This window comes from Bos grunniens, chromosome X (genome assembly GCF_055505025.1).
Source record: "Bos grunniens cultivar Pamir isolate PY7600 chromosome X, Bosgru_T2T1.0, whole genome shotgun sequence".
Classification (NCBI taxonomy): Eukaryota; Metazoa; Chordata; class Mammalia; order Artiodactyla; family Bovidae; genus Bos; species Bos grunniens.
Genome location: NC_141194.1, coordinates 5531920 through 5544204, shown reverse-complemented (window position 1 = coordinate 5544204; position 12285 = coordinate 5531920). Strand labels below are relative to the sequence as shown.

General features: G+C 47.8%; 1 protein-coding gene across 11 annotated transcripts in view; it reads right to left on the bottom strand.

Annotated features, from left to right (window-relative positions):
• The window catches only part of LOC147339722 (uncharacterized), a 496256-nt gene that overhangs the window by 208315 nt on the left and 275656 nt on the right, over positions 1-12285 (bottom strand). For 8 of the 11 annotated variants that reach the window (XR_015158987.1, XR_015158985.1, XR_015158988.1 and 5 more), the window contains one exon: positions 2294-2554. The exons of the other annotated variants lie outside the window; for them this stretch is intronic. Coding sequence is in view for 1 of the 8 variants with exons in the window: in XM_086387884.1 (XP_086244010.1) it covers positions 2294-2554 (261 nt within the window). In the remaining 7 variants the exon portion in view is untranslated. The remainder of the gene's footprint in view (positions 1-2293; positions 2555-12285) is intronic. 11 annotated transcript variants of the gene reach the window in all.

The following is a 12285-nucleotide window of genomic DNA, read 5'->3' as shown; positions in this document are numbered from 1 at the left end:
AGCTATTTCTCATCCCTTATGCAGATAACTCCACAAAAAGCAAATCACTGCGTCCATACCTCTCACAACGGGTGTCATCTCAGGGAAACGTGAGCATAGCAGATGGCATCATGAGTCGGTGTGCTGCTGTGTGGGTCAGCTACATAGGTTCTATATAATATTTGCCAAAGTTTAGCTGGGGATTTCTCAGTGAGGATGGCTCAGCTGGTTAAGAATCTGCCTGCAATGCGGGAGATCTGGGTTCGATGCCTGGGTTGGGAAGATCCCCTGGAGAAGGGGTAAGCTACCCATGCCAGTATTCATGGGCTTCCCTGGTGGCTCAGCTGGTAAAGAACCCATCTGCAGCATGGGAGACCTGGGTTTGATCCCTGGATTGGGAGGATCCCCTGAAGATGGGAACAGCTACCCACTCCAGTATTCTGGCCTGGAGAATTCCATGGACTGTACAGTCTATGGGGTCGCAGAGTCGGACACAACAGAGCAACTATCACTTTCACTAATAAATTACTTACCATCAGGATCGGTAAACGTTACGTTTTCTAATAACTTTGGGGAAGGAAAACTTATTTAAAATTGCCTTTCAAGTACAGGTAAAGATATAATTGAAAACCAATTTGGATAACCTACGATTGAATTTCCTGAGCCTGTGAGTCTTATGTTTGACACTAAATTCTAAGGTACAATTTTAATAGAATAAATGTGACACTATTGTTGGGACAAAAGAAAAGGGCAAAGTAAAGATAACTAAAGAACCGCTGGAGAAGGGACAGGCTGCTGCTGCTGCTAAGTCCCTTCAGTCGTGTCCGACTCTGTGCGAACCCATAGACGGCAGCCCCCCAGGCTCCCCTGTCCCCTGGATTCTCCAGGCAAGAACACTGGAGTGGGTTGACATTTCCTTCTCCAAGGGATAGGCTACCCATGCTGATATTTTGGGGCTTCCCTTGTGGCTCAGCTGATAATCTGCCTGCAATGTGGGAGACCTGAGTTTGATCCCTGGGTTGGAAAGATCCCCTACAGAAGGGAAAGGCTACCCACTCCAGTATTCTGGCCTGGAGAATTCCATGAACTGTATAGTCCATGGGGTCGCAAAGAGTCAGACATGACAGAGTGACCTTCACTTTCATAAATAGGCTGAAAAAGGAGAGACGACTGAGTGCGGGTCAGGCTTTAGATGTGACTTTTGTTTTCTCTACTTTGGGCAACGGAGGCTGGATGAGTGCTCAGTTTTTGTAAAAGCAGCCCTGGGGGATTCTGGGGGCATTCCCTGGCCGTCCAGTGGTTGAGACTCCGTGCTTCCAATGCAGGGGACATGAGTTCAAGCTGTGGTCAAGGAACTGAGATCCCATATGGTACATGGTGCAGCCCAAAAAAAATTTTTTTTAAAAAGCAGACCTCCAGGGCTCGTCTTATCTGAGCATCGAGGCCCAAAAGATGGCCCTGTGTCTGGCACAGCTCCTGCCTCCTGGATGGAAGGTGGAAGTGAAAGAGAAAGTCGCTCAGTCGTGTCCAACTCTTTGCGACCCCACGGACTATACAGCCCATGGAATTCTTCAGGCCAGAACACTGGATTGGGTAGCATTTCCCTTCTCCAGGGGAATCTTCCCAACCCAGGGATCGAATCCAGGTCTCCCACACTGCAGGCAGATTCTTTACCAGCTGAGCCACCAGGGAAGCCTAAGAATACTGGCCTGGGTAGCGTACCCCTTCTCCAGGGGATCTTCCCCGATGCGGGTGTCGGAATCCACCTGTTATTCCCAACTCACTCAGCCTCAGCACCCACGCTTTTCTACTCCAAGTTGTTTCTGGTCCCCACGATACAGCTCAAATCAGCGTCATCTGCGTGGTCTTGGTGTATGTGGCCACTGAAAGGAGCATCTCTCTGGCACCTTTATCTACAGTCTCAAAGAACTCTTGTGAAGACAGGCCATTGCTCAGGGCGTAGCGGCTATTGAAAAATCTCTGGCCAGCCATCACAGCAGAGTTCTAGAGTTTCTTCTGCAGTTGGAGGGGCAGGGGGTGGGTGTGGGGGTGCCAGTCCGGGGAGGCCGCCTGGGGAGCCTGGGAGCTAGTGGAGAGGGTCTGTGTCAAGCTTGGCAGTGGCCCCGGCCCCAGCTGAGACCCAGCGGGACCACCCGGGCGCGTGACGCCAGCGCTGGCCTGCTGGGTGAGCTCCAGCTGGACGAAATACACATCAGCCGAGGAAACATCCATCGGGATGATGGAACGGCAACACAGAGGTAATGGTGTGAGCAGGGGCGGATGTACTGATGGGAAACACGTGTCCACATCCTACCTTTCACGGACCCGATCGCCGCGTCTGAACTCGCCAGGCTGCCTGGAACCAGCGCGTCTGGGACGATGAACACGCTTTGGCCTTGGCTTCCGCCCTGCATATATAAAGCCGCTCCGGGACTGAATGGCCTGTGCTATTTGCCTGGCAGGCTCTCCAGCTGGACTCGAAGACACAAGACACCCTTGTCTGAAGAGGAGGTGCCCGGAATATGAAATTTTCCAGAAAGCTGGGGGGAGGAAGACCCTGTCGGAGCCAGAATACCTGCAAAACAGGAAAAGGACAAAGCCTCAGCAGCCGTTTACATCTCGTTTCTCGGTTTGCTTCTTTTTGTTTTTTACTTTATATCTCTTGTTTTCTTAGTCTCTGATATAGAGTCTTGAAGAGCTTTTTTTCCCTTCAAATGGAGATTCATACCTCTTTGAACAGTGCCCCTGGAAGATGACCCACTAATTAGCAGACAATCTGCCGATGGGAACGATTTACGATACAGAGGCAATCAGTCCAGTTCACTCGCTCAGTCATGTCCAACTCTTTGCGACCCCATGGACTGCACCACCGCCAGGCTTCCCCTGTCCATCACCAACTCCCAGACCTTGCTCACCCTCATGTCCATCGAGTCGGTGATGCCAGCCAACAGAGGCATACCCTCTGCTATAACATCGGAGAGATTAAAAAATCGAATAATGGTAAACACATACACACACACCTCATTAAAGAAATAAACACTTCAGTGAAACTTAGATAACCCCTATATCCCATCCACAGGCAAGCTTGGCAGGCTGCTAATGAGAACAGTTTCAGGCAGCGCCTGTCTAATTCAACGTGTGCATTTAAAAATGAGTTCAAGCTGCAGCCCGTCTATTCTGTCCACCGTGCGGTCGATCGGTTCTGTCCGAGTGTGGCCTCTCCCATGTCATGATCTTAGAGAAACTGGATGTGATTAGTGAGGACTCTTGAGGAGAATGCTGAGGGTCTGCTAAGCCCTCCCTCCCGCTGTAATCAGAGAAAACTCTTTGGCCATGTGTCCACCACGATCACAGCCCTGGGAGGTGTTCTCCGAGGGTGAGTGAGGTGGACGGTGGCAGTTTGCTTGTTGCGTCTACAGTTTTTTTTTTTCTTTTTCATTAGCAAAAGGAGAATCACTTTTTATTTGGAAGCAAAATATCTTTTTCTCTAAAGAAAATGTCTTTTTTTCCTTTTTTCCGTCTGTAACAATTCATCTCTACCTCCTCAAAATCAAGAGTTTTTTTTTTTGCAGGCTGTCTTTACTTGCAGAAATACAAAACAGAGTTTGCTATGGAACAAGTCACTGAGAAGAAAGAAAGGGCATACATGCATCATCTTATTACCCAGCCCCTCTCCCATTGAGATTCACAGGCTACCTTTGTGGATTTGGGTCTCACTGGGAAAGGCCTGAAAGTGAAAGTCTTTCAGTCGTGTCTGACTCTTGGCGACACCATGGACTACACAGTCCACGGAATTCTCCAGGCCAGAACACCAGAGTGGGTAGCCTTTCCCTTCTCCATGGAGATCTTCCCAACCCAGGGATCGAACCCAGGTTTCTTGTATTACAGGCGGATTCTTTACCATCTGAGCCACCAGGGAAGCCCAAGGAGACTGGAGTGGGTAGCCTATCCCTTCTCCAGCGGATCTTCCCGACCCAGGAATCGAACTCAGATCTCCTGCACTGCAGGAGGATTCTTTACCAGCTGAGCTGCCAGGGAAAGGGCTATCCTCCTGCAATGCTGAAAACCATCCTGCTAATTCATGGACTGACTCCCCAGGAAGGTGTCAACTGGATTAAGCTTAAAGGACACTTCAGATGGTGTCAGTTCTGTTGCAACCAAGAGATGAAGAGACAGATGTGAGAGAGAGTGATTTCTCCGCCTTGATGGTGGAATGGATTACGCAGTGGATGAGAGTTACTCACATGGTGTACAAGGATTCTACACCAGTTCGCCACACAGTCCATCAGAACCAAAGACTGTTTTGTCTCCTGGATAACCAGCTGTCTCCACAGCAGACAAAGAGATCTCGGATCTAAGAGAACCACAACACAGAGTTCCATCGTGGAGAACCGAATCTACAGCGGAAGCCTCACTTTATTTTAAAAAGCTGCAATCTCGAACTCAAGCCTCTTTTATTCTACAGCGAGGAGATCTGAGCAACGGACCAAGTGCAACCCATTATTTTTTCCAGAGTCTTTCAGGCTACAAAAAAAAAAAAAGCTTTTTTTCTTTCAAAATAAACAAGCACAGAAGAAAACCGTACCCTATGGAATCAATATAAACAATCATTAGAGTCACGTTAAGAAGTAAAACATTCAAGGGCTACAGGAGAAAAGTGAAAGTCACTCAGTCGTGTCCGACCTTTTGAAACCCCATGGACTGTACACTCCATGGAATTCTCCAGGCCAGAATACTGGAGCGGGTAGCCTTTCCCTTCTGCTGGGGATCTTCCAACCCAGGGATCAAACCCAGGTCTCCCTCACTGCAGGCAGTTTCTTTACCAGCTGAACCGCAAGGGAAGCCCAAGAATACTAGCGTGGTTAGCCTGTCCCTTCTCCAGCGGTTCTTCAGTTATCTCTGCTCTGCCCTTTCCCTTTGTTCCAATAACCGTGTCACGTTTATTCTATTAAAATTGTACCTTAGAATTTAGTGTCAAACATAAGACTCACAGGCTCATGAAATTCAATCATAGGTTATCCAAGTTGATTTTCCATTATATCTTAACCTGTGCTTGGAATGCAATTTCAAATACGTTTTCTTTCCCAAAAGGTATTAGAAAACAGAATGTTTACTGATCCTGATGGTACATTATTTATTAGTGAAAATGAAAGTTGCTCCGTCATGTCTGACTCTGTGCGACCCCACGGACTGTACGTTCCGTGGAATTCTCCAGGCAGGAATACTGGAGTGGGTCGCTGTTCCCTGCTCCAAGGGATCTTCCCAACCCAGGGATCGAACCCAGGTCTCCTGCATTGCAGGTGGATTCTTTACCAGCTGAGCCACAAGATGACCCAGATGGTGCCTCTGAGAGCAAGTGTTCCCACAAAGGAAGAGCTCCAGTCTGCGGTGGGATGTGAGCACCCCCAGGGGGGCCGTGTCCAGTCCCCTCCCTGACTGCATGCCTACAGCAGAGCTCAGCCGTCCTCCAGTCTGTGAACGGAGGCGCCCATCCGGGGCCTCTCAGAGTTACTGCTGTCAACCTGGGAACACAGTGGCTTTTTGGAAGAAGCTGGGAGTAAATATAAACACCCTCTGTGGAGAAGCTTAAAGGCTGCTTGGCAAACGGCAGGTAAGTGGTGGCCCGGAGAGGGCAGGTTGTTGTCAAGGCAAGTTTTGTGTATCTCCCAGGAGGGTTACATCGGGTACTGCTGGGGCGGAGGGCTCAGAAGAGACCTGGGAGTCCTGCTGAGAGGAGCTGGGCGCGCAAGGAAGGGCTGGCTAGAAGGGACAGCGTATGGAACCGCAGTGCCAAGATCGGAGACTCCAAACCTGACCTTCTGCACGCCCGGTAGAGCAGGGTGGGAGAATGGGGTCCTAACTTCCTTTGCACGACACAAGAGAGAACACTTTTATTTTCCCCGAGGAAGACATAACCCTGTGTGTCAGAGAAGGAAATGGCAACCCACTCCAGTACTCTTGCCTAGAGAATCCAGTGGACAGAGGAGCCTGGTGCGCTACAGTCCATGGGGTCGCACAGTCAGACATGACTGAAGTGACTTGGCATGCGTGCATGTGTCAGACCGAATAATTTTTAAAAGAAGTTTACTTGGCTGGGCTCTAGTCGAACACTTTTATTAAAATAATGTAGAATCTATAGGCACCCCCCTCACCATGGGCTGAAACGCTTCTGGGTAACAAAATGAAGGTCCCTAAAAACCGGACTTGAAAATTCACAGTGAGGTCCGTCGGCCTAAATCATTAAAAAAGAGAGAAAGAAGAATTTTATATATCGAAATGGTGGAGTTTCCCCCCCCTCATAACTAGTACTTTATTTACTGCAGAGTTACATGTCTGTATCCAAACCAAAAGCACTGAATAAATAAATAAAATGCTTTTTCTCTTCCTTGCTCCCCACCTGCAAAAGGCCGAGCGGGAAAAGATGTAGGCAGAGAGGAGAGTGAAATCCCACACCCTTCCCTCTGCTTCCCCTGCGGCCACCGGCTGCAGGAGCAAGAGACACTCAGCGGTGCACCCAAAAACGAAAGCGGGGGGACCTGTCCATATGGGACAAACGACACTTCATCACAAAAATGAGGACTTGTTTCCTTAACTGCAAATGTGTGGGAAGTTTGCAACATGGTCAAGATGTCTTCAAGGGTTGGGAAAAGGTCCTTAAGCGCTTACACGTGCAGGCAACAAGAGAAACGCAAAGTGTCCTCGTCTACCCTACTTCAGAACTGCACTCTCCACTGGCTCCCTGCTCCTCCTAGGAGACCAGCATGCACACTGCCTTCTCTCTGGCTTCTCCATCCGTCCAACTGCTCCCAGCAGGTGGCCGTCTCCCTGTATCTCCCCTTCTCTGCCGTCAAGCCTTGCCCCACCCGGCTATATATCATCCAGCAAAGAAAAGGCTTTTTTCCACTGTGACCCCCCGAGGAGATTTCTGAGACTTTTTTTTTTCCCCTAATCAACACCCTATGATTGACTATAGTCTTCCAATCCCACTCCTGGGCATATATCCAGAGGGGCAGGGGGGAACATGATTCAAAAGCATACACGCACCTCAGTGTTCACTGGAGAACTATTCACAGCAACCAGGACATGGGTGTAACCTAAATAGTCACTGACAGAGGAATGGATAAAGAAGATGTGGTACATATATACACAAGGGAATGAATATTACTGAGCCATCAAAAAGAAGGAAATGATGCCATCTGCAGTGCATGGATGGAGCTAGAGACTGTCATCCTGATGGAAGTAGTTTAGACAGAGAAGGTGAACTATCATATGACACCCTTTATCTGAGAAATCTAAAAAGAAAGGATATAAGTACACTTATTTATGAAACAGAAGTAGACTCACAGACATAGAGAATGAACTTACACTTACTGAAAAAACAGTAGCGGGGAGAGACAGGGAATTTGCAATGGACGTGGACACACTGCTTAATTTAACATGGAGAACCCACAAGGACCTGCTGGACAGCACAGGGAACTCTGCTCAATCCTCTGGAATAACCTTATGGTTCCCAGGGGGAAGGATGGGGAACGGATAGTCATGGAGTTTGAGATGGACATGGACACACTGCTGTATTTAACATGGAGAACCAGCAAGGACCTGCTGGACAGCACAGGGAACTCTGCTCGATACTCTGTAATAACCTTATGGTTACTACGGGGGAAGAATGGGGGAAGGGACAGTTAGGGAGTTAGAAAAAAATGAAATCTAATACCACGAATATCCTTGTATCCGTTTATCTTCTGTATTATTCTGTGCTTTATATACAACATAGTTGATTTTTTTTTCCCGCACTCCCAGAAAACGACATTTTCTGGAAATGCCTGCCTTAGACAATTCCCTTACTCTTTCTCTGCTGCAGGTAAAATCAAGAGGCAGGTCTGCAGGTGTGGTTTTCCATGCTGTATATGAAGGAGGCATAGGGTTGCAGAGAGCCGTCTCCATGACCACCCAAAGGAGTGCGGGCAAGAGTTGCCATGCTGTGCTGGCCGCCACCCACAAGGACCCCCATCAACCCGACTCATACTCTGAGTGCTCAGGATGGAGGGGGCCTTCCAGTCCAATTTCAGCACCTCTGCTCTCACAGGTCTCCGCTTTAAGCTTTCCTGTAATATGCCAGTTTATCAACTTAGTCCAGAGTTTTTTGAAAAACAAATGAAAAATTCTTTTGTCCAAAAGTCCTGAACGGCACCCCACACGTTCAGCTTCTGACTCTGTGTTTAATAAGGTCACGATGGCTAGGTGAATTTTATAAGAGGCCAGGTATGTACTTGGAAAGCATCACAGCTGTTGGTGGGATCCCATTACACAGGGAAAATGTATTCTTTGTGGAGACTGTTCTGTGGATCCCTTGGATCACATTGCTGGCTGGTTGCTGATAAGACCCATAACTCATGCAAGAGCCCTGCCACTGGGTATAGTTATAACTTTATATATATTTGTATTTTACAAAAACCTGAAGCTATAATAAAGCATGTACCTTTTTGGGATTTCATTACTGTTCATCTGCATAACAGTGCAATCTACGGGGTTAAATGAAAGTAAAGTATGACAACTCTAACATGTGATTACGATCTATTTGGGCCTTATTTCAAGGCAGGCAAACTTCCACGTGAGAAGTCAACACTGTAGCAGTGTCTCTTCTCTTCCAGTTTGTATGGTTTGCAGCTGCAACATCCGATCAACCATACCGTTCAGCTGATTTTGACACAAAACCAACGGAAATGCAGCCTGGTGGCTCAGCGGTAAAGAAGCTGCCGGCCAATACAGGAGACGCGGGTTCAACCCCTGGGTGGGGAAGATTCCATGAAGGGAAAAACATCAACCCATGCCAGGATTCTTGCCTGGGAAATCCCACGGACAGAGGAGACTGGCGGGCTACAGTCCATGGGGTCACAAGAGTCCGACATGACTGAGCACCTGAACGACAGAACTGCAGGCACAGACCCCAAGGTGTACATCCACCTGAAATGCTAGCCCTGCCCTGAACAGTTGTTAATAAGGAGGAATAGACACACTGACGTGCCAATGAATGAGATATTCCGGGAAATCAGAGGGGAGAGTGCATTGGCTCAGAGTCTCCTAGACAGGGTCAGGGGATTGGGCGTCTGTGTTTCGTAGGGTCTCCCCAAGAAAAGAATAAGGATAGGGTTCCATAGACAGGAAACAACCCAGTTAGCACAGGAGCCTTCTGGTGGATGGTGTTTCCATCTAGGACGTGGGATTCTTTGGGCGAAACTGATATAAGACATAGTAGGAAGGGGGGCTGAGATGGGAACAAGGCTGGTACGAAAGTGAAACCACACCACAGGCTTTCCTGATTCTCAAGACTCACGCAACACCAACATGCCTGACGTGAAGTCTTAGTGGCTCAGCCATGTCCGACTCTGTGCAACCCTCTGGACTGCAGCCTGCCAGGCTCCTCTGTCCATGGAATTCTCCAGGCAAGAACACTGGGGGTAACTATTCTTCTCCAGGGGATCTTGCCAACCCAGGGATTGAATCCAGGTATCCTGCATTGTAGGCACATTCTTCACTGTCTGAGCCATGAGGGAAGCCCAAAGCCCCCTGAGGTTCACCCTATATGTGACGGCAAGTCCCCGAAAGCATGAAGCAGGGGAGAGAGGTGCTTTGCTTTTTTAAATAACTTTGGCAAGTCCACAATTACACAAAATGTAGACAGTATAAAAGCCATGCAGTGTGAGTGTGTCAAGGCTATATCTGGTGATCCTAGGCTCAATCCATGCCACTGAATTGAGCCTTATCAGGATATTCACTGAACATAATGTAATTAAGTTACACTTACAATAAAGCCATTTGCAAGTATTTAAAAACATGTGACCCAGTATTTGGTTTTAAGTATTTCTTTGAGCAGAGATACATGCATACAGGCAGAGATGTAAATCAATAGGGAAGGCTTAGACAGAATATGTATGTATCTATGCCCATAAAGAAGGCTGAGAGCCAAAGAATGGATGCTTCTGAATTGTGGTGTTGGAGAAGACTCTTGAGAGTCCCTTGGGCTGTAAGGAGATCGAGCCAGTCCCTCCTAAAGGAAACCAGTCCTGAATATTCATTGGAAGGACTGATGCTGAAGCTGAAACTCAAATCCTTCGGCCACGTGTTGGGAAAAACTGACTCATTGGAAAAGACCCTGATGCTGGGGAAGATAGAGGAGAAGGAGACAACAGAAGAAGAGATGGTCAGATAGCACCATCAGCTCAATGGACACGAATCCGAGCAAGCTCCAGGAGATGGTGAAGGACAGAGGAGCCTGGTGTGCTACGCTCCATGGGGCTGCAAAGAGTTGGACACGACTTAGTGACTGCATAACAACAGCAAATGCCTGCTTTTGAAGACCAAAAACCAACTGATTTTATGCTATTTGAAATCAGTGCCAAATGTCTTAGAGAAGCTGTGAACCCCCAATGAAACTACAGGATTTAAATCCTAAACAAGGACAGTGAAATATCCAACTCAAGGGAACAACTTCAGGCAGAGAACTCAAGAGATTCGGAACATGACAGAATGAAAAATTCAGCGACGTACAAATCTCAAGACAACCATGACGGGTGTTCTCCTGTGAGCCTGGTACTAGACTAGATCTTGATGGACGAAGTAAAACAACGAACGGATGAGCTGTGAGCCTATTTTGTTTGGATGAGCGGCAGAGAGATGTTGCTCCAAGTATAATTTGTGCCAGCTGGCCAGTTGAGGCGTCCTCCCCTCTTTGGGTTTGAATAAACCAAGCATGTGAGCTCTGCACACTGCATCGGTGACCAGCCGACAGGGCCTGTAAACTATGCCGTTTGGCAGTATCTCCACGCGTCTAACTCCAACAAGAGTATTATACTCTGTGCGGAAAAGTCCTGAGCACTTATGAGATCATCGCCAATCACCAAGGATATTTTCACAGATAACATTGTGTGCAAATGTAAACAAATCCACGGGCACGTTTTGCAACTGGACGCATGACAGTGGCCCATAGCGAGGTCTTGCGAGGTAGGATCTTGTAATGCAAGCTGCATTATTCTGATGACTGATCTAATAGCATCGATATAATCATCTTTCAAATTACAGTTCTTCACATGAGTAAAGATTTTCGCCTGTTTGCCATAAACAGAAGAACCAAAGCTGTGATCCTTCCAACACGGGGAGTAATTTCGAGCTTAATAAAATCAAGCTAATTTTTGAAGCGGCTCTTCCTCGAGAAAATTAAATACAGGGGAACAAAACCAAAGTTTATCAAGAGAGAGAGAGAGATGGATAATTTACTTCACAGACTGACGTTTTGCTTTACGAGAAGAGTCAGTGAAGGGTTACTTGAAATATTGGATGGACCTAACTGCCCACACATATGGAGAGAGTTTAAAAGTCAGGATTTGGAAAGCATCTGTTGTATCATATTATCCAGTGAATCGCATAAACACGTCAACTCACTTGTGCTTAAATTGTGCCAGCCTCTGGCGTTTCCTCTGCTTAGTGTCTGTCCACACCAATTGACAGAGAGTGTTACACACTGTGGCCCACAGCTGATTATAACCTTCCGAGGCCCACCCGAGTGAATCTCTTCCAAAGACTCTCAGGTGTGGGTTGAATAAGTGGTTTGATGCCATAGCTTGTGCAGCGGAACCATTTCCAAATCTAAAGTCTTTTTTCCATCCATCTCTTTCCCAGGAGGCTTGCTTGCTGGCCAGCATTTGGACATGACTTCTGCTCAATGACGTCATGTACCAGAGCTGCCTGTTGAATCACCCTGAAGTGGAAGTAACAAGGCTCAGGCCAATACAAAGCCAGGAACGCGTGCTCATCCTATGGAACCGGATGCCGTTCTCTGATGCGCTTGGAGACATAACACTCGACAGAGAAAGATGCCAAGGATGACCTAACTGGAGCTGGCCTTGGCTGAGGGGCCATGTTTATATGAAATGTAACAGACAGCTCGACATCGGAAGAAGAATCAAGGAAGAAAACTTATCTCATGAAGACGGAAGACTGGAAAAGGCAGCAGCCAAGGCAAGTAATGACACACCATTGTTGCAAAAACAGTAATGCAAACGCAGCACTAGGCTTTTTGATTAAGGAGACGGGGAAGAGTTTGTTCGTACCTCACGCAGGCCGGTGATCAGATTTCCAGGTGGGGTGAGGCGCAGAGGGCACTTTTTTATTTCAGTTGATTTCTTTCTTGTGGGCCGTGCCTGGGCCTCTGTTGCTGGACGGGGCTTCCCTAGTTGCGGCGAGCGGGGGCCGCAACTAGAGAAAAACTCTAGTTGTGGTGTGCAGGCTTCTCATGGAGGTGGCGTCTCC